Here is a 21,005-nt window from a genome sequence, read left to right as displayed (position 1 = left end):
AACGAAATTATTTGTGATACTGAGATCTAAAATAACAGGCGAACAGAATGCATTAGTTGGTTTTTTGGCTCTTAAAAAAGAAGAGTAGCCACCTACTTATTGCATTCTGTTCGCGTGGTTCTTCAACTTTCGTTTCGCCTAAGATTTGTCGGCTGACCGATTCTAAAAATGTATTATTATTTTTTTTGATTTCCCAACCCAAGAAAATCATTTGATTGTATTAGTAATCTCTCTTTATATATCAGTGTACACAATTGTAACATTCCACAACACTTTCGGCTTACAAATAGGTTTCAGAAACATTTAAAACTTAAGGTTAGTCCGATACGAGTAGCGAAGGTAGTGTAGTTAAGGTAAGGAAGCTGTTCATCGAAGACCGTCTTGGGCAGAGTGAGGATTTGGTGTGGATTCGCTGCCGTCTCAGCAGATTCCGGAGAAGCTGTAGTCGAACTCGGCGTTCTTCTCGTTCAGGCGACCCAAATACTGCGAGTGCTTGATCCCAAAGCTGTAGGCGGGCACATGGGAGAGGTTCACCTAATAATTTAAAAACAGAAAAAAAAGAACAGAAACACCTTTAAATACTGTGCTGATCTAGGGAATTTAATCGCCTAATTTGTCGTAAGGCTTGTCCGCCCGGTTCGCCAACAAATAGCGAGTGCACATCTCTGGAATTTGCACCGGCAGGGGTTTCTTGAGATACGGGGAGTGCAGGATGCCAAAGGATATGGCCGGAGGCGAACGCTTCTCCCAGTACTGTGGGTGGATCAGTAGGTCAAATGCGTATCCACAAAAGAACGGGACTCAATCTTATAAAAGCTAGATCGAAATTTCAACAAATGGTATGCCATTTTCGCAATACAACAAGAATTTTTTGAAAAGATATTATTTTTTATTTAGTTTACTCAAATAAGTTGTAAATAAGTAATGCCAATATATATCAAATTTATATAAATTAAGAAAAAAATTGTACACATTGATGATTAAAATTTGTTGTTTTGTTAGTTTTTTAATAAGAATTTAATACAATGAGTAAATAATAGTCGTACGTTTATATTGTTTAAAATAATTTAAAATATCACTTTATAATAAAAAGAGTCTATATTGTACAAATATTAATCTGATTTTAATGGAATACCATTGGTTAGCTATTCCAATCTATGCCATAGAACCTAAGCTAGTTTTCAGTAATCTAAAATTGGGTGGAGCATGCAACTTACCTTCTCCGGACAGTGGGCTCCGGGTCCGGGCTTTGCGTCCTCGCTGCCCATCTTGTACTTGCCGCGCATCGAGTAGACCGGCGGCTTCGGCTTGACCACCGTGTACTCGCCGTCGTAGTATCCGGGTCCGGGGAAGATCATCACCGGAATGAGTGGCGGCTTCTCGCGACCCGTGATCGTGTAAGCCGGAGCCGAGCGAATCTTGCCCTCCTTGCTGCTGCCCATGACGGTGGGTATTTTGTAGACGTTAGGAGCTGTTAATTATAATAATCGATTTAATTAAATGTTTGATATAAACTGGTTTAGTTGGGGTTAATTCAATGGCCTGTCTCTTGGGCTGGTGTTTGAATGGTTCGGGTTAGTTTCGGGTTGGATTGGGTGATCTTGACATGACGTGCCTGCAAATAAACACACGAAACGGAAACGGCGGACAACAAAGAAGTTAGAGCACTAAGAACAGTTTAAGCTTAAAAGAGTAACATTATAGGAATATTAATTATTCTTTTCTTTTTAGATTTAAATAAATGAATTAAAAAAGCTATAGTATTTCCCGTAAAATAGGCAATGTAATGTGAAAACAATATTTAAGAATTATTGAAGGAGAATTTTCCTTGAAATTGATTTTAGATCGAAGCCAACGTTGCGTATGAGTAATAATATATTCATGTTTTAGCTTTTAAAAGATAAAATACGAGTATAATAAATTCAGGATTAAATCGTAGCGTAACTAATTACTTTATTAAAGTCTGAAATATTTGTTTACTTCCTATCCAATAATAACTTCCATCTTTTTTTATTTATTACTCTCTTTTAAGCCTAAACTGTTGGCAGTCACTCCGGTTACCTGATGATCTTCTCCTGCACGCTGCTCGCTTCCACAGCGTACTTGACCGTCTGCGTCCTTGAGGATTGGCCACTGGTCACGATGGCGCCATCTGACTGCACCACCGTTTGGTGGCTCACTGCCGCCGACTTGGTGGCACTGGCATCCGACTTACCGCTGGCCACCACCTTCAGGTTGCCACTCTCCTTCTGCCCGTGGGCCACCTGCTGCATTGTGGTGGTGGTGCTGACCACCTTCGAGTGGCTCTGGTTGCCATTGCTAAGTGGTGCTGGTGGTGCGGACTTAAGCTCTTTGTGGGTGGTGCCATTCACCTGCTTGGTGACCTGTTTTTGTTGCAACTCTGGCTGCTCCACCCCATTGATAAAGGTCTTTGTGGTGGTGGTGGTTGTTGTTGTTGTTGTTGTGGTGTTGCTGCTGCCAGCATTGTTGCTATTGTTAGTGGTTGTGGTGGTGGACTCAACATGGTTGCGCACTGTGCGATAGTTTTAAGAAATTAATACAAATTTTGTAAACAAACAGCAGAAATTAGAAGAGTGCAATGGTGTTTATGGAAGAAGCATATGTTTCACCATTCAGCAAAGAAAGCGTTTAATTTCAGTGAATATTTACTTTATGTACAGCAAATTTATAGAAAATAAATATACAGAAAAAGCTAATAAAAAATGTAAGACACGCTCCTTCTAATTTTGTCATTACGGATTGAAATGATCTGTAAATAGGTATATTAACTTATTTTTTGTGTGTTTGGAAGAACCTTTGTTTGAAATTTAAAACGCTTTCAAAAGGAAGCCATAGATGATATAATGATTGGATGATGCTGTAGATTCTTACCGGGACTTGCCAGGCGTCTTTCGCGTCTTTGGACAATGCGATCTTCGATATAAGCGCCTTTGGGCTCTAGTGATTCGTGAGTATTTACAGAGATTCGAAACGGATGAGAGATTCATGGCCAGAACACCAAGGAATGTGTGCGAACCACAAACATGGAACAGAAGAGAACGAGACACAAAAACAAAAAACAAAATCGTACGCATATCCGGACGGAGTTTTCAGAATCCGGCACCAAAAAAGCGGAGGTGTGTGGGTAACCTACCTGGAAGTGAAGCAGTTGGCACTGTCTTAAGGCCAAAACTAAAGGCCGGCGAGCTGTCCAGCTTGCATTGCTCGGGATGATAGTGACCGGGGGCTAAACAGTTGGACAGGGGAACAAACAAAGAAAGCGGGGAACATGCAATACACAGCAGCAACATGCAACATTCATTGGAAATCATAGAGAAATCACTATTTACCTGGGGCATCGGTGGTCACTCGGATGTCCGACTTGGTGCCAAAAGTATAGGCGGGTGTGGAGTGCAGAGTGTGTTTTTCCGGCTCGTAAGCGGAGGGTGCTGCAATTTTACTGATGCTCGTTAGGGTGGTTCGTTTTGTTGTGGTTCAAGTAAATAAATCGCAGGGAAACTTAAAGTGCAATCACTTAGTTATTCATTAAATAAATTCTAGTAAATAATGAATACCTATACTTTCTATCTAAAAATTCAACAATAATAGAGAATAATCCTTTAGGATGTTAGATCATTACAATCAAAAAAGATAAAAAAAACAAGTGAGTTTACCGAAGACTACATAACTATATTTTCGATATTTTAAACATTACTATATGTTGCTCTGTGCAAAAAGTGGCACTAGTTTTATTCTTGGACTAATCTATTGCAAAAAATCATTAGCTATCAACTTTGGTCACCCTAATGATATTATACATGAAAAATGTCTTAAACTTTGACCTTAAAGGTGGGTGTAGGGTTTCACATTTAGGTACTGATTTTTCCCAGGATTTATAGTGCAGATAACTTGCCTGGCGTGTCGGAGATGCGTTCCCTGCCCAGTCGCATGCCGAAGGTGAACGCGGGAGTGCTGTCCACCTGGCACTGTTCCGGGTGGTAGTCACATGGAGCAGGGGTGTGGCTCACGGGCTCGGCGGTTGGACGACCTGCAATTGTGTAGGCGGGTGTATGGTCGAGACGCACTTTCTCGGGGGCGTAGTCGCATGGCGCTGGATGGAGGTGATCCGCCTTGGGGTCGTGCTTGCCGCCAAAGCTGAAAGCGGGTGCAGTCCGGTCCAGTCGCACCTTCTCGGGGCAGTAGTCTCCCGGGGCGGGGGATTCGCTCAGGGGTCGCGGATCGTGTTTGCCGGCGAAGGTGAACGCCGGATTGAAGTCCTGCCTGACCTTCTCGGGGGAGTAGTCTCCGGGTGCGGGTGTCTCACTGGGCTTCTGCAGGTCATAGCGACCGGCGAAGGAGAAGGCGGGAGTGTGATCTTGCCTAACTTTCTCGGGGTGATAGTCCCCAGGGGCGGGAGTGTCGTTCGAAACCCTAGGATCGTGCTTTCCCGCCATCGTAAAAGCTGGATTGTGATCCTGCCTAACTTTCTCGGGGGAGTAAGCTCCTGGAGCGGGTGTTTCACTCGGTTTGTGGAGATCATGTCTTCCGGCGAAGGAGAAGGCGGGAACATGATCCTGTCTAACTTTTTCTGGGTGGTAGTCCCCAGGAGCGGGGGTATTGTTCTCTATTTTGGGATCGTTCTTTCCGCCGAAACTGTAAGCAGGAGTGTGATCTAACCTAACCTTTTCAGGACTGTAATCTCCAGGTGCTGGAGTGCCATTGGTAATCTTTTGATCGTACTTGCCAGCCATCGTAAAAGCTGGATTGTGATCCTGTCTTACTTTCTCTGGGGAATAAGCTCCTGGGGCAGGGGTTTCACTGGGTTTTTGGAGATCGTGTCTTCCGGCGAAGGAGAAGGCGGGAACATGGTCCTGCCGAACCTTTTCTGGGTGGTAATCTCCGGGAGCAGGGGTGTTATTCTGAACTGTGGGATCGTGTTTGCCTCCAAAAGTGAAAGCAGGATTGTGATCCAAGCGAACTTTCTCTGGACTGTAGTCTCCAGGGGCCGGAGTGTCATTCGTGACCCTGGGATCATGCTTTCCAGCCATTGTGAAAGCGGGATTGTGATCCTGTCTTACTTTCTCTGGGGAGTAAGCTCCTGGAGCGGGAGTTTCGCTGGGCTTATGAAGATCATGACGACCTGCGAAGGAGAAGGCGGGATTGTGGTCCAGCCTAACCTTCTCGGGATGGTAATCCCCAGGAGCAGGGGTGTTGTTCTCCACCTTCGGATCGTTCTTGCCACCAAAGCTATATGCTGGAGTGTGATCCAAGCGAACCTTCTCGGGACAGTAGTCACCAGGAGCTGGTGTGCCATTAGTGATCTTCTGAATGTATTTTCCGGCCATTGAGAAGGCAGGATTATGATCCTGTCTGACTTTTTCAGGGCAATAGGCTCCCGGAGCGGGAGTATCACTCGGCTTTTGGAGATCGTGACGACCGGCAAAGGAGAACGCTGGGTTGTGATCTTGTCTTACTTTCTCGGGATGATAATCGCCAGGAGCGGGAGTGTTGTTTTCTATTTTCTGGTCATGCTTTCCACCAAATGTGTATGAGATAGTATGGTCAAGACGAACCTTTTCAGGACTGTAGTCACCGGGGGCAGGAGTATCATTGAAAACCTTAGGATCGTGCTTGCCAGCCATGGAGAAGGCTGGATTATGATCCTGTCGAACTTTTTCAGGGCAATAGGCTCCTGGAGCGGGAGTATCACTGGGTTTGTGAAGATCGTGACGACCAGCGAAAGAAAACGCCGGATTGTGATCTTGCCTGACTTTCTCGGGATGGTAATCTCCTGGAGCAGGAGTGGTACTGTCCACCTTGGGATCGTTCTTTCCACCGAAAGTGTAGGCAGGTGTGTGATCTAGACGAACCTTCTCGGGACTGTAGTCGCCGGGAGCGGGGGTATCGCTAGAGATCCTTTGAGTGTGTTTACCGGCCATCGAGAAAGCCGGATTGTGATCTTGTCTAACTTTCTCTGGGCAATAAGCTCCAGGAGCAGGGGTATCACTGGGTTTGTGCAGATCGTGGCGACCGGCAAAGGAAAAGGCGGGGTTGTGATCTTGCCTCACCTTTTCCGGATGATAATCTCCCGGAGCAGGGGTGTTGTTCTCTATTTTAGGATCATTTTTGCCACCGAAAGAGTAAGCAGGAGTATGATCCAACCGTACTTTTTCTGGGCAGTAGTCTCCGGGAGCTGGAGTCCCATTTGTCAGCTTTTCAATGTGCTTTCCAGCCATTGAGAAAGCAGGGTTGTGGTCTTGACGAACTTTCTCAGGGGAATAGGCTCCCGGAGCAGGAGTATCACTTGGCTTTTGAAGGTCATGACGTCCAGCAAAGGAGAAGGCGGGATTGTGGTCCAGCCTAACCTTTTCCGGGTGATAATCTCCTGGTGCTGGGGTGTTGTTCTCTATTTTGGGATCATTCTTGCCTCCAAAAGAGTAGGCAGGAGTGTGGTCCAATCGCACTTTTTCGGGACAGTAATCTCCAGGGGCTGGAGTGTCACTTACAATCTTTTGGTTGTGCTTTCCAGCCATAGAGAATGCGGGGTTGTGATCTTGCCTGTTTTTCTCTGGAGAGTAGGCTCCTGGAGCAGGAGTATCACTTGGCTTATGGAGATCATGACGACCGGCGAAAGAGAAGGCGGGGTTGTGGTCCAGCCTAACCTTCTCCGGGTGATAATCTCCTGGAGCAGGGGTGTGGTTCTCTACTTTAGGATCATTCTTGCCTCCGAAACTGTAAGCAGGAGTGTGATCTAATCTCACCTTCTCCGGACTGTAATCACCGGGAGCAGGAGTGCCATTGGTGATCTTGTGATCGTGTTTTCCAGCCATAGAGAAAGCTGGGTTGTGATCCTGCCTAACTTTCTCCGGGGAATAAGCTCCAGGGGCAGGAGTATCACTGGGCTTTTGAAGATCATAACGACCTGCGAAGGAGAAGGCGGGATTGTGGTCCTGTCTGACCCTCTCCGGATTGTAGTCACCAGGAGCAGGGGTGTTGTTCTCCACCTTCGGATCGTTCTTCACCCCAAAACTAAAGGCAGGAGTGTGATCCAAGCGAACCTTCTCGGGACAGTAGTCCCCGGGAGCCGGACTCTCGCTGGAGATCTTCTGACTGTACTTCCCGGCCATCGAGAAGGCGGGATTGTGATCCTGGCGGACCTTCTCCGGGGAGTAGGCGCCTGGGGCGGGGGTTTCACTGGGCCTCTGCAGATCGTGTCGCCCGGCAAAGGAAAAGGCGGGATTGTGATCCTGCCGGACTTTCTCCGTTTCGTACGCTCCGGGTGCTGGCGTGTCGCTTGTCTTGTGCAAATCGTGACGACCGGCGAATGAGAAAGCGGGATTGTGATCGTGCCGCACTTTTTCGGGACAGTAGTCGCCCGGTGCCGGAGTGGAGCTCTCGAGGCGCTGCTCGTGCTTACCGCCGAAGGTGAAGGCCGGCGTTCGATGGTTGCGGTACTTCTCCGGGGCATACGAACCGGGCGCCGGCGTTTCGCTCAGCGACTTGGTTTCCGGGCGTCCGGAGAGCGTGAAGGCGGGCATGTGGTCCAGCCGCACTTTCTCCGGGTTGTAGGTTCCGGGTGCGGGCGTGTCGCTGGACTTGGAGAGCTCCACGCGGTGGCCGAAGCTGAAGGCGGGAGTCCTGCTCAGCACGCACTTCTCGGGTTCGTATGCTCCGGGTGCTGGAAGAGATTACGTAGTAAGGTGTGAGTGGTGGGGGTGGTGTTGAACTACTTCTAGGTTTCTTACAACAAAATAAAAAATTTAAGTGACTGATAATATTTAATGTTCTTACAAAAAAGAAACACCTCTAATGTAAACCTCAGACAATAAATACTGTATAATATTATAAATAATGTTAAGTATTAAAAAAATGTTGTAATAATTGAAGTATGAAAACTATGTTTAAGAATTTAATATTATTTGGAAGAAAATGTGAGAACTATGTATTTTGTTTTATGAGAAAGAAGAAGAGTGAATTGAAAAGTAGACGCGCCATAAAAACACAATATTGAAACGCAACGATTAAATATAAATTAAACCTGAATACTTTGTTTTACAAATGTTACAAAATAATGCATCAGTATTTCTTGTATTTCTTTCAACCCTATAGGTATATCAATATCACAAAATCGAACTTCTTTTGGAATGTTTAACCCATCATTTTAATAACTTACCAGGTGTGCAATCGACAACATCGTGAGAGGCCTTTCCAGCGATTGAGTAAGCGGGTGTAGAGTGTAGCCGTGATTTTTCGGGACTATATGCACCGGGTGCTATTTAGGATATAGAAGTGTGGTCTTAAGGCCAAATAACTAGTCTAAGCCAAGCTGGGAAGCCTTACCTGGAGTGTCGCTGACCTGAATGTGTTTGGTTTTTAGGCCAAAGCTGTAGGCGGGATTGTGTTCTAGGACGACTTGCTCTGGTTTGTAAGTGCCCGGCGCTGATTTTAGTGGCAAAGTTGTGAAGGCATAAAGCAGCTATTAAAGATAGTTCAATCTTTAAGTGTAGTGTGACAAACCTGGAGTGTAATCTGGCCTCTGTTCGTGGTGTTTGATACCGAAACTGAACTCCGGCGTCTTGTTAAGCTTCACTTTCTCGGGACAATAGGCGCCGGGAGCTGTGAATTGTACAGATATATGAATTAAGTTCCCAGAGAATTCGGGAATATGTAAACGGAAAGCTCGTCAATTCTATAGATACTGTCCAATTCGGATTACTTGAGCATTTGGTGCCTGGTTTTAAGTAGCTTACAGTTACAGATACAGATACAGATACAGATACAGATTTACTTGGGTATAATCGGGGAATATTACCTGGTGTGCCCTGATCGTGTTCGATTTTAGTTCGTCTACCGAAAGTGTAGCGTGGCGCATTCTTTTTTGATTGCGTGACCTTTTCAGGGCAATAGCTATTCGGAGCTGTTAGTATTAATAAAACATAAAAATTGGTACGTCCATTGGTTAAGTCTACTCGAATCAAACTAGAGGTCTACACTAAGTGAGCTACGACTAATTGTGAGTGAGGGATACAGATAGAAAGATATGTTACTTAGTTCGGGAATTAGTGATGAGGTGGGTTCGATTTGGGTCAGAAATTAGAGAGAGCGGAGCTAGACCAACACCAAAAATAGAAGGATAGGGAACGCAACGTGGGCGAGAAACAGTTAGTTGGGTTACCTGGATTGTTAACAAAGTACACGTTAACCTTAATGCGAAAGGAGTATCGTGGGGCACGCCGCTTGACGACATCAAGTGGCACCACTTGATAATGGTTGGGACCTGAGTCTCGATTTTGCCATGGCAATCATTCATTGGAAGAGAGAAACGTTTCAAATTAAAATCAAATCAGGCAACAGAAACACATAACACAAATTACCAAAAACACTAATTTAACACATGTACAAATAACACTGTGTGGCAAAAAGAGAAGCTAATTATAGAGGAAATAAGAGATACTAAATTAAGACATCTGGTTCCCGTTTCCGTTTACGTACAATTTGGCACTAAAGTTATTGGTTCTTTCATAATTAACTCGTATGATTCACTTTCAGCCCCGAAGTAGACAATCTAAAATAGAGTGGGCGTTTTAATAAAGACTGTCGATTCTTCCTACGTAAAATTCAAGCTATTTAAGGAAAACAATGAAAGCGTTTATAAGGTAGTAAAAAGATAGCCGATAAGTTATAACTTTTTCGGAACAAAGAAACTAACCAAAAATAGATATAGAAATTTCTCGAAATTGTTTATGTCTTTAACAAGAAATTTTTTATTTCGGAGAGTCTTCTGAAAAATTCATTATAGCAAATTTGTTTGAACTAGGTTATATAGTAATCAAAATGTACAATTATTAAATGGATTTCTTTGGAAATGGCAAGTTAAAAGAAGGTAGAAACAAAACTAAATAAGCAAAAACTTTCACGCACATTACAGAGTGACATAACTACTTTTTGTTCAGAGAGGATATCCAAAGATACAGAAGAATAAGGAAGAAATCTACTGGCAAATCTACCACTACACTAGCTACTGAGATAGAGATAGAAATTGGGGAAAGGGGGCGTTAGCAACTTACGCGCTGCTTGCAGGAAATTGCAACTGGCTTGGGTTCGGATTAGTTAATGAGTTCGCTTCTATATACAATGATGCTCCATGATTGATGATTTCCTCGGTCGGCGCATGCAACACCAACAGCAACAGCAGCCCGAAACACACACCGAATGCAACGCCATATTCAAATTCAACTTCAAATTCAAATTCAAATCCAACTCCGAAATCCAAGTCCAAAAACACCATTCAAACACCGAAGCCAGAAGCCTGAAACTCACCTGGAATCTGGAAGGTCTTCAGAGCCGCCGGCTTCTGGCCAAAAGTGTACTTGGGCGTGGCATCGATCACCGCCTTGGCCGCCGGCACCACGTCGTATTCCCCTGGCCCGGGATTCGAGAAGCGGGTCAGTTCCTTGGGACGACTCTGGAGAGTCGCCGCCCTCGGATAGTCCTTGCCCTTCGCCCGCATTCCCGTCACATTATACTGGGCCGGACCAGGTCCCGAGGTGTCGTACTTCCCGCCCAGCTTGTGCCCAAACGAGTACGAGGGGGCCGCCTTCTTCTTCGAGTCCGGAACTTTGCTGCCTGTAAAGAAAATATGTTCCATCATGAGTAACTACTAGATAAGTTAACTTATTAATATAAGCAAAGAATCTAAGAAATATTGTGGCTTTTTACACTTGTTAGTATAGTTTAAATTTAGGTACTTTAAAATATTTTCAAAATTCTTTTATATCTTGAAATGTTAAAATTGTAGTTTGCAAAGTTCGTTATAGTTTCTTTGTTGTGAGTTCTTTACTATCTGTCCTTCAAATGTCTGATTATGATACATTTTTGTAGCTCAAACATTAACCTGAAAGATAAGTTATATTGCGGAAATATTAAACGAAAGCCTAAAGCACTAACTAAATAAAATTTAGTTTATTTAAGCATAGAAATCTACTATCCTATTGTATTTTTTTCTGCAAGCATTCGAATATTTTGCTATAGTATAGTAATCTCAAGTACTTACCGATCAAAGTCGGAAGCTGGACGGTTGCTGGACCTGGATTGGTGGTTTCGGCAGCGATCCTGCCAATTCGGACCGTCGGAGTCCAAGGACGCTGCTCCACATTGCCGCCCATGTTAATAGGACGTATTTTACGCACTCGGGCGCAGGGTCCTTGATCCTTTGTGTCTTTCGAAACGTCGACCTAAGGGTAAGTAAAAGTGATTTATTATTTATAATCTTGAGATTTGATGGCAGTTACCTTCCTCATCTTGCTTGTCTTAAGTTTATAAGTAATCAAATTCAGGAATCTCCCTCCCAACAAATATAAACGCAAATTTAACTAAACTTCCGGCTAAGACAGAGTGTTTTATGGGAATACCGAACGAAATCTATAGTTCGACCCCTAAAATTGGGTAACCTAATAATCCAAATTCCGTCCTGCTCCAACTGCCAGTCGATGACACAAAAATCAATCGTATACTTATGGCCTGTTGGGTGTTGTTTCGAATTTTCTGGGCCAATTCCGTGGGGCGGCTAATGGGCAGGCGTGTGGGCTTTTGCCCATAAAGGAAATTCGAGGGCAGGTGAGTGGAGGGGGCGTGTCGTGTGGCGGCTGTCACTCTGTTTTTTTTTTCTTTCCACTGCAGTGGCTGTTGCTCGGTTCTTATTGTTGTTTTTGTTGTTGTTGCAGTTTATTTCTTTGCGAGTCGCGGATTTGTTGCGCCGCGTGAAAGACAAACAATGGCAATAACTTTGCGGTAGGCTCGTCAGTTTAAGTTGGCAGTGACAGCGGCAGGAAGGGGTGCCAAACCCCCAAAAACAAATTTCAAACTCAATTATGTTATGTTACCTGAAGATCCGCAGTAATATTTAACACTTCAATTTCAATTTTTATTTTACTGTGGGACTTAAGATTTTATTGGGAACATATAAATAAAATACATTTAAATCAATATTTTGTAAATCTATTTTATTCATAAAAAATAAGTAATTGGTGGAAAAACAAAACTTTGCAATAAAAGAATACATTATAATATTTTTTGAAGCAATTTAATAATTTAACGTAAACGTTTTTACTGACAAAGAATTGTATAATAAAATGTTCTTAACTTCTTCCGTTGCATAAAAGTTTATTATGCACATGTTTACACTCGAACCGTAACAAAAGAAATAGTAAAAAAGTTTCCAGCTAGTAAAGAGTTGCCCATCATAAATATTTTAATTAGAAGCCAGCTCAACAACATTTTTATTCCCAAAACCGGCTGCCCTGGGTGACGACCTTCTTTTCACAGCTCGAATGGAAGGGAATGGAAACCCAAAGTGTTGCCCATCGACAGGCTGGCAGACAGCGGAAAACAGACGGTGCCTGTTGGTATCAGGAGCTCCTTTTCCCGGCTGCCGCCACCTTTTTAGCAACCATCTGGGAGTGTAATCGATACGGGGCTGGATTCGGATTCGGATTTGACGGCCTCCGAGATTTGGGGGTTCCAACCCACCATTTATTTATTGGAGTACAAAGGGCCTGGTCAACAAGGTTGCGCCCCGAATCGAAACGTTACGAAGTATGCTAAGTGCTAATGCTGCCCATTTTGTGGGGCATGTAAGCCAACAAAACGATTACTTTTAATGACTTATGGCCGACAATTGCATGACGGACAAAGAAAGCCAGCCCTAAAAAACTAAAACCGAAACAAAAACAAACCTCGAACCAAAACCAAACTCAAGCGCGCAGTTGAACCCGAAAAAAAAAAGCGAAGCGTGCCACTTCTGGTGGCCGTGAAAATTCGCCAGGCTGTGTAAATAATTACAACTATGTTAGGGGGCGTGGACTGGCTGTTAACAGGGCCAATAAAGCCGTCGCTCTCCTGCCAAGAAGGAGTTTTATTTAGTTTTTTAGTCCGCCTGCTGCACTTGTTACTTGCCACTTTCGCGACTCCTGACCTCGCATGCAATTCAAAAAAAATAAAAGCAGTGTTCTGTTCCCAAGGCATATTCATCAGCCGGTCTTATATGGCAGCTCTTACATCACCATCATGAGCTTGGAGCAGCCCACACATCGAACATCATGTTCAATTGCCGTTCGAGGCCAAGATCAGTTGGGAAAACTCAGCTGAAAATCCGTCGGATGAATCAGAGCCGGCAGCTGAGCCAACAGAAGTCAGACAGACATCTGTCAGACACTGACTCTTGGCCCCTTGTCTGCCCACAGATGTTTGCATCGGAAGAAATCCGTTTAAGCAGATACAATTGTATCTAAATAAAGATCAGTGCTCAGAGCACTTTTTAAGCTGCCAAAATCTTAGGAAATACATAATGCATATGGTATATAGAAAAAGCTTGGAAATTATTTTAAATGAAATACAAATTTATTTTAACAGACAATACTTTAATTAATATAATAAATGTATTAGAAAGAATAGAGAATATTTAATTGAAAACTTTTCAAAACACAAAAGATAATCAATAATCTATAATCAATTTTAATTCCAAGAAGCTTTATTGAAAGTATCTTTGAGAGTGGGAAGTTTAGTAGTATGATCGATGTTAATTGTATTGGTACAAATACTAGTGTTTATAGAACAAGTTTAAAGTATTAAGTACGTTTTTCAAAGTGTAGCTTCGATTAAAAACAGTCTGGGGAGTCCGGCCAAGAGGTCGCATTTAATCAAGCTAATAGAGCGTTTGCTCATGCAATAAATTTACATGTGGCGATCAGATTTCAGTAATCAAATTATAGATGGTGATGCTCGATAATCTATGAACGGGGGTCAACGTGAAAACCGGCTTTACAGCAGAATATTAACACCCACACAATCGATTTTCAATCTCTCTTACTCTCTGTATATTTTTAGCAATTTTCAAAAACAAACCTTGACTCTCGTGATTAGTTACAGGTACACCGATTGTGAAAGACTTTGCAATTTTTCAGCATTATCTGTGTGACCTTGTGTGTTCGCTTACTTTGCTTTATTTTTATTTGATTTAAATTGATATTCACACAATTGACCCGACTGTGCACCCGTGACGACAACAACAAAAATAGCACACGTCAGCTTCAATTTATGATATCAACTTTAAAAATATAAATAAACACGCTAACCAGAAACAATGTCAAAATTAAAATACCCTGTTGAAATTTTAAAATACTTTATGAATAATATTTCAGCAAGATTGCAAAGTAAACATGTTTCAACTAAATGTTCGACTTTAAAGAATATATAAATTTGTATTTGATATCTCTGATTATTATGCAAATGAACTGCAAAATAAATGAATAAAAGCAGTAATAACTGAACTCTTAAAAGACAACATTGTTTTCGTTACGTAGTATGTTGGGTATCAGTTATCTGACATGATCAACAATCACTCACTGAAAACGTTTTATTTTCTTTTGACTTCATTTCACGCCCTCCCAATGGCGAATTAAACATGAGCTCATTCCCAAAATTTAGACTATTTCCAGCCGTCCATCTCGGAGTCTCTGGCTTTTACGCCCAAATACGGCAGCCGTCGTTTCCTTTAGCCCACATTGAGTTGTCCGAAAAAGCCAGTTCGGAATTGGGTTTCCAGACGGCAGGCCGACCCACGCCACTCCACACAAAACTCCATGACTCCGCCGAATGGCGATTACTCGTGTGCTGTCTCTATTAACTATTGACTTTTTCGCCTTACACAGCGGCGGCGGTGTATAAGTTTAATTAACAGCGAACGAGTTGGGCAATTCCTCCCCAAAAGCAGCAACAGACAACAAGTGAACAGCGGCGACCGGCAAAAGGCCAAAAAAATAAAGAAAAAAAAACAACAGCAGAGGAAAACAAAAACATGGGAATCAAAGCCAAAAACATTAATGAAACGAACTGAACTCTCAAGTCTGAATTCTGATAAAGCGGCAAGACACCGACGACTGACGTCAGCTGTGTGAACTAGTTTGCGATCTCCAAATCTAATTAACTTGCTCAACATTCTCTGTGTTCTGCAGCGAACGTGTTTTGGCTCTTAAAGCCGAGAGAAAGCTGGGAAATGAGGCGGGAAAAATTGGCAAACCTTCTCCGAACAACTGGATCTTGAAGCTCTCAAAGGCACTATTAAAATTTCGAATGGCTTGTAATAATTACAAGTCTTTGTGGCATATTTAATGGGACACTCGCTTCCGCTTCAATGATTTATGGTTTGGGTACGCCATCTTCTGAACTTAAGATCACAGAATGACACCATTTTGCATATATGCAAATATTCGTAGATTAAAATACATAAATACCTGTTGGATCATTTTATAAATATTTGCTTAGCGATTATTGCATTTCCCCGTCCCGTGAGAGATTATTTTTCTGTTTAACCTTTTCCTTTTGGTTACTTTGTTATTTTTTGTGTGGTTAACGCTTTTTTGTGTTGTGCCTGCCATAATCACTGACTTTGAAAAATGAGCTGAGTAGTCGGGTCGACCGGTTATTAGAGCTGATGTCATGGGCTCTACGGAGCAAAAAAAGGCAGACATAAAGGTATCGAAGATCCGGCGAACCTGCGGAAGGGTTACGTTTGCGCCAACAAGTGACATCAATACGCGAGTGTCATTGACTAAACAATGGGAGGAGCGATGCGGACTTTGGGGGCGGAACAGCTGACTGGGCGGAACAGCCCTGTGCCACCAGGAAATGCCAATAGTCAGACAGTCAATGAACTTTTGGGTCGTCGGGTCAGCACGCAATCCCCTGGCTGTTGGGCTGTTGGGCTGATGGGCCTCAGACTTGACGGTTAACGCCTACTCCACTTTTATCCTTACCGAGGGCTAATACTTTATCGGCGGTATCTCCTCCTGCTTCCGCTTAGATGGCTTGATTTTAGCTAACTTTCTTTTGCACAGTAAAAAACTTTACGTTATCGCGGCAATAATAACTTCTATTGCCTACAGTCCTTGTCAGGATTAGTCGCGATTTTCGGGTGTTTTTCAAAACATCTGTTCACTCGGAAGCACTCGAAGTGATTGCTATTTTCGTTGTTATTGTTGTTGGTTTCGTGGCTGATTTATTATTTCGTTGATTCGTTCGTTGATTGGGTTCAAGTGACAGCTGCTTTTGAGTGTCGAGCTCTGTGACTCGCGTGGAAATCTATTAAGAGGCTTCCAAAATAAATTACACTTTGCTGATTTGTTTATGGCGATTGTTGGCCGCTTAGAGCTGCGTTTGTTTTCAGGTGAGAGAGCTAGAACCGAACTCGAGGGCTGTCGAACAGAAACTGCGGTATAAAGTCGCTAACGCTCGCTTTTCGTTTCAAATTGCGACGTAGCGACTCCATGACGTAACGTAAGCCCTGGCTTTGGTGTTAACAGTCAACGTAAGATCTAACATAGCTCCCTCTGTTATGCAGCTTAGAAATTTGTTTGTTAAATGGAGCCTAAAAATAAAATTTTTCCTCGATTTATTTGCTAATTTGGTCTGTTGCTTTTGTTATGTGTATGATGATGATACTCATGAAACTAATATAATGTTATTAAATAAAGGTAATAAAAATAACTGTAAATTATAAGAAAAATGTTATAATAATTTTCTTTATGATGCGAAAATAAATAGACTTGTGAATTATTGTCTGAGTAATACATAGTAATTGTGTGCTTAGTAATTTTTTTAACCGCCATAAAACTTGAAAGGAAAGTGTAAATAATAGATGTGTTTGACACATTTAATTTTAAGATCTTTCACACTCCCAATTAGTGATATGATAATGATGGTTTTGTTCCAATATTCTGAAATTCAAGGAGTGCTAACTTATTCTTCCACCAAAATAAATCTTTTTAAATCTAAGATCGATTACCATTTAATTAAGCTTTGGCGCTCATTTACATATCGAGAAAGTCAAATCTAGGGGAAGGTCGCCTTACATAGACATTGCCCCCGGTCTCCTGCCCACATTGCAATCGTATCTTAATGGCTCATTGGCTATCTGTAATTCGATTGGGTTTGCGCTCATCGGGAGGCCTATTTATGGCGGTGCTCACAACAATTGATGCCGCTTGATTGTGGTTATGTAATGAGAGACCGCGATCTTGCCTCCGGCAAACCATCGGCCCCTTCCACTCCCCCTCCTTTTTGCACCACATCTGCGGTGGCACACAGACAGCCTTCACCCACACACGTGCCTAATGGAGCATGACGATTCGTTTTTGCACAGAAACCGCGACTATTAAGAATTTTTTAAAACTATGTGACAAATGTTGTTATCTGCATCTTAAACATTCTTGCGCTTTAGTAAATCATGACTATGGTTTGCGGGGTGTTTTCTTAAGTAAACTCGTAAACCTCCAAATATTCACTGTATCTTGAAAACCAAAAAGTAGTCTAAAAATAAAATAGATGACTAAAGAACATTTATACTTAGCTAACACGACAAATTAAATAAGTGTATAACACTTACGCATGATTTATTTAAGATTAATAGCTGTTGATTTCCATTTTCATTAACATTAATAGATAAAGAAAAATGTATTTTCTAATACCCTATTGGTAGGCAACACAAAAGAACAGTAAAATTAAATATTTTTTACAAAGTTTGTTTTATTTTCCTACCATCAATATATCGTGGCATAATTTCGGGCTAAGTAGCAATGTTAACCAAAAATTATTTAGCAAAAGCGGCTCCCAAATTTAATATACAAAACAATTTACATGATATTTTATATACGAGTATATTTATTTCCTTGTATTTCAAATTGAAAATGATTTTAAAAATTACAGGTAGCAGGTCAGAAAGACCGCAACGCTCCTCAAAGCTGGCTGTGATATGAATATTGTTAACAACATTTCACCGCCACTTTGAAGACAGTTGCAGTTTTCACTTCTGTGATTTTCACCGAACCCAACTATTCATAAAACATGAGAGGCCTGCAGTATTTTCGGTTCATTTATTAGCAATATCACGTTGATGATTTTTGGTTTCTGTTTTATTTTTTGGGAGTGGGTTTCATGGCAATAAACGTATTTCGTATTTGTATGTTTATCGTATATATAATGTTCTATATGCATAGGCGCAAGAAATCAACTAAGCCGCGTATTATAAGTTAGTAGTGTAATTTGTAGATTGCATATGTTGACCTTAGTCTGGATAGTGGCTACTGCATGGATGCGGATCGGCAGGAGGAAAACGCTTCTATCTATTCTGTTCTGCCATGCGCTCAGCAAAAGGAATCATCATAGATAGACATTACCATTGTTTGTGGATCGGCTAATGCTAGATATAGTCGTTCGAAGGACGCTTACTAACTACCACACATTCATATAAACATAGAGCAACCTTTGCGGTTTCTGTGTATAGTTCGTATCTCGTATCAAAATGCTGTATCAAAAGTTGTACAAAATGCGCTTTTGGCTTTGCTTGTTGCTTGTTGGAGTTTTCAGCTTGAATTGCTGTTTTGATTGGGTTTCTGTTGGTGTCTGGTATAGTCTGGCTATAAGTCTATGTGAGTTGCTTCTATTTTGGTTCTGTTCTCATTGCTTCGAATTGTTCTCGTCTGATCTTGGCTCGCAAACATTTTGGTGTGAAACCGAGTTCTTTGCTCGCAGTCTCTGAATTTCGTAAAGAAATAAAAAATAAAAGGGGGAATGTGAATAAATGTTCATCGTACATTTTATTTGTTTTTCGGTTTTTCGTATTCTTTTTTGTATTTCTGGTTGCTTAATCAAATGATAAAATTAATTAAGTAAAACTTTCATAAAAATACGATAAAATATGTGTATAGATATTTTTCATTATATCATATTTAAAAAACGAAAGAATTCAGTTAAAATATAAAGCATATGGTATAAATTTCTCGTATTTATATCGTACTTGATTCATACTTTGAGCGTGGTAGAAGTCATCGCAAGATCAAAATTAAATAAAAATATAAATCGTCTGCAAGAATTAAACAATAAATCACAAAACTTAAACTAAGCACGTACAAATCTAGTCTAAAAATTGTTTATGTTCCTTGGCGAACTTTTCCATCTTTCTCCTTCGGTTCCTTCTTCATCCTTAATCAGTTGTGCAAACATTTCGCTTTCGACTTGAGGCTTACATTTTAGTATTTAATGCTTAATCAGTTTTCTTGTTTGTTTCATCATTCTTTAGAGATAATCATATTTTTCTTAGCACATTGGCTCGCTATTTAAAAAAGCACATTTAAATATCATATCGTATGCACGTATAGTTATAATTTTTTTTTTTTTAATCGCTTTCGGTAAGTGAAATGTATCAAAAATTTGACTATTAACTACAGTTCTCTATACTTTAATGCATTTCGGTTTTATCTTTTTGTAATATAGTTGCTATATGTGACTGTCAGTTGTTGCGCTTGGTATCTACACCGACTAACAGTTAACGCGTTCATAAACATAATGATATCATTCGCTCAGCTCTAGCTCTATCAAATAATCCAAGTATGCCATAGTCATATGGTGATCGTGCCGTAATCGTAAACTGGCTCGCGCTTAACTAAAACTTATGGTTCATATACATGTATGTATAAATCTAAATATATCTTTCATCTTCTTTTACTGCATCCGTAACCTAATTGTAATGCCTTTAACGTTCTCCAATATCTTAAGATGCTTCAGTGTGTTCAGTGCGTGTTGCTTGCAGGCGGGGATTTGCTGCAATCTGATCCGCTTCTTAGTCGGTTAGCGTTTGGGCCACAAGAGCCAGCTGATCCATGAGCACACGGAACGCGGGACGTTCCTCGGGTCCATGTGACCAACACAACTTCATGACCTGTTAAAGAAGTTAATCAACATTAAAAACTGGTTTCCATTTGAAATAACTTATCAACTCACATCGTAAATCTCCTTGGCACACGACTTTGGTTTCTCTAGGATAATTCCGCGCTGCACACGCTCCACAACCTCAGTGTTCTTTAGGCGACCGTATGGCATCTTGCCACAGGTGAAGATCTCCCACATGAGTACACCTAAAACAGCAATGAATACATTGATTAAACTCTAAACAAATAGGAATTGGCTGACAAAGACTAACCGTATGCCCAAACATCGCTCTTGGATGAGAAACGCGTATAGTTGAGCACTTCGGGCGGCGCCCACTTGATGGGGAACTTGGTGCCGCCGGAGCTGGTGTACTGATCGTCCAGAACATATCGAGCCAAGCCAAAGTCGGCCACCTTTACGACATTCTCAGAGCCGACAAGACAGTTTCGGGCAGCCAGATCTCGATGAATGTAGTTGTGGCGCTCCAGATAGGTCATGCCCTTGCTGACCTGTATGCACATGTCCAAAAGGAGACCCATATTGCCAATGAGGGTCTTCTCATGCCGACGCAAGTAGTTCAGCAAGGAGCCATGCTTCATGTACTCGGTGACAATGTAGATGGGTCGATGCTTGGAGCAGACGCCATACAGCTGCACGAGATTCGGATGCTGCAGCTTGGTCATCACCTTGGCCTCCTCGATGAAATCATCCTCGGACATGGTGCCCTCCTTCATCATCTTCACCGCAGTATCGATCGATCCGCGCCACTTGCCGCGGCGCACCACGCCAAACTGTCCGGATCCAAGCTCTTCCATTAGCATCAGTTCCATTGGATGAATCTCCCATTTGTCGTGGGATAATCCAGCTGTGGGTGGAACTGGGCGATCGCAGGGCGAGGATTTGAGTCGGCAGGCCAATCCTCCGGAATTGTGGCGATGGTAGTTGATCAGATCCGGAATAGTTTCACAGCAGTGCTTCTCGCTCAAATAATACTCGCAGCGGGCATTCTGCTTGATGTGGTAGTGCTTCACATGCGACTGTGGACTGTAGGAAACCAAGGGTTAATATTTGTATTTAATTTTGTTGTATTTTTAGCTTACACTTTGGTATGCAGCGAAAGTGTGTAGAGACCCTTGGTCGATGACTTGCGGACCACGAAGCAGCCCTCCTTGTCGCCCTGTTTTAGCAGGGATTCGGCCCTCTGTCGCGACATGTCGCCCACATACCATCTAAAAAGGATTATA

General features: G+C 42.1%; 2 protein-coding genes across 7 annotated transcripts in view; both read right to left on the bottom strand.

Moving 5' to 3' along the window:
- Window positions 1-1,362: 1,362 nt before the first annotated feature.
- Window positions 1,363-16,313, bottom strand: LOC108092702. Of its 3 annotated transcripts, XM_043209425.1 has the most exons (14): window positions 11,292-11,512; window positions 11,054-11,234; window positions 10,321-10,626; window positions 9,176-9,277; window positions 8,813-8,917; window positions 8,518-8,616; window positions 8,341-8,439; window positions 8,174-8,272; window positions 3,914-7,678; window positions 3,351-3,449; window positions 3,155-3,247; window positions 2,893-2,958; window positions 2,062-2,533; window positions 1,363-1,471 (listed from the first exon to the last, which is right to left on the bottom strand). In XM_043209425.1, exons 1-14 carry the CDS (start codon window positions 11,298-11,300, stop codon window positions 1,465-1,467), a joined length of 5,502 nt encoding a protein of 1,833 aa, XP_043065360.1. In that variant the 5' UTR covers window positions 11,301-11,512; the 3' UTR covers window positions 1,363-1,464. The 3 variants fall into 3 exon arrangements, with proteins under 3 accessions (XP_043065360.1, XP_043065358.1, XP_043065359.1); XM_043209423.1 differs by lacking the exons at window positions 9,176-9,277; window positions 11,292-11,512 and adding an exon at window positions 15,813-16,313; XM_043209424.1 differs by lacking the exons at window positions 8,813-8,917; window positions 9,176-9,277.
- Window positions 16,314-17,908: 1,595 nt separating this feature from the next.
- LOC108092654 (tyrosine-protein kinase Btk29A) overlaps window positions 17,909-21,005 on the bottom strand; it is a 47,824-nt gene continuing 44,727 nt past the window's right edge. For all 4 annotated transcript variants that reach the window (XM_017192310.2, XM_017192311.2, XM_043209466.1 and 1 more), the window contains 4 exons: window positions 20,862-20,990; window positions 20,033-20,805; window positions 19,834-19,967; window positions 17,909-19,771 (listed from right to left, as the gene is read on the bottom strand). In XM_017192310.2, coding sequence (XP_017047799.1) covers window positions 19,673-19,771; window positions 19,834-19,967; window positions 20,033-20,805; window positions 20,862-20,990 — 1,135 coding nt within the window. In that variant the 3' untranslated portion in view covers window positions 17,909-19,672. The remainder of the gene's footprint in view (window positions 19,772-19,833; window positions 19,968-20,032; window positions 20,806-20,861; window positions 20,991-21,005) is intronic.

This window comes from Drosophila ficusphila, unplaced genomic scaffold, assembly GCF_018152265.1.
Source record: "Drosophila ficusphila isolate 14025-0441.05 unplaced genomic scaffold, ASM1815226v1 contig_127, whole genome shotgun sequence".
NCBI classification, from domain to species: domain Eukaryota; kingdom Metazoa; phylum Arthropoda; class Insecta; order Diptera; family Drosophilidae; genus Drosophila; species Drosophila ficusphila.
Note: the sequence above shows the minus strand (reverse complement) of the source record. Positions and strands in the feature narration are given on the sequence as shown.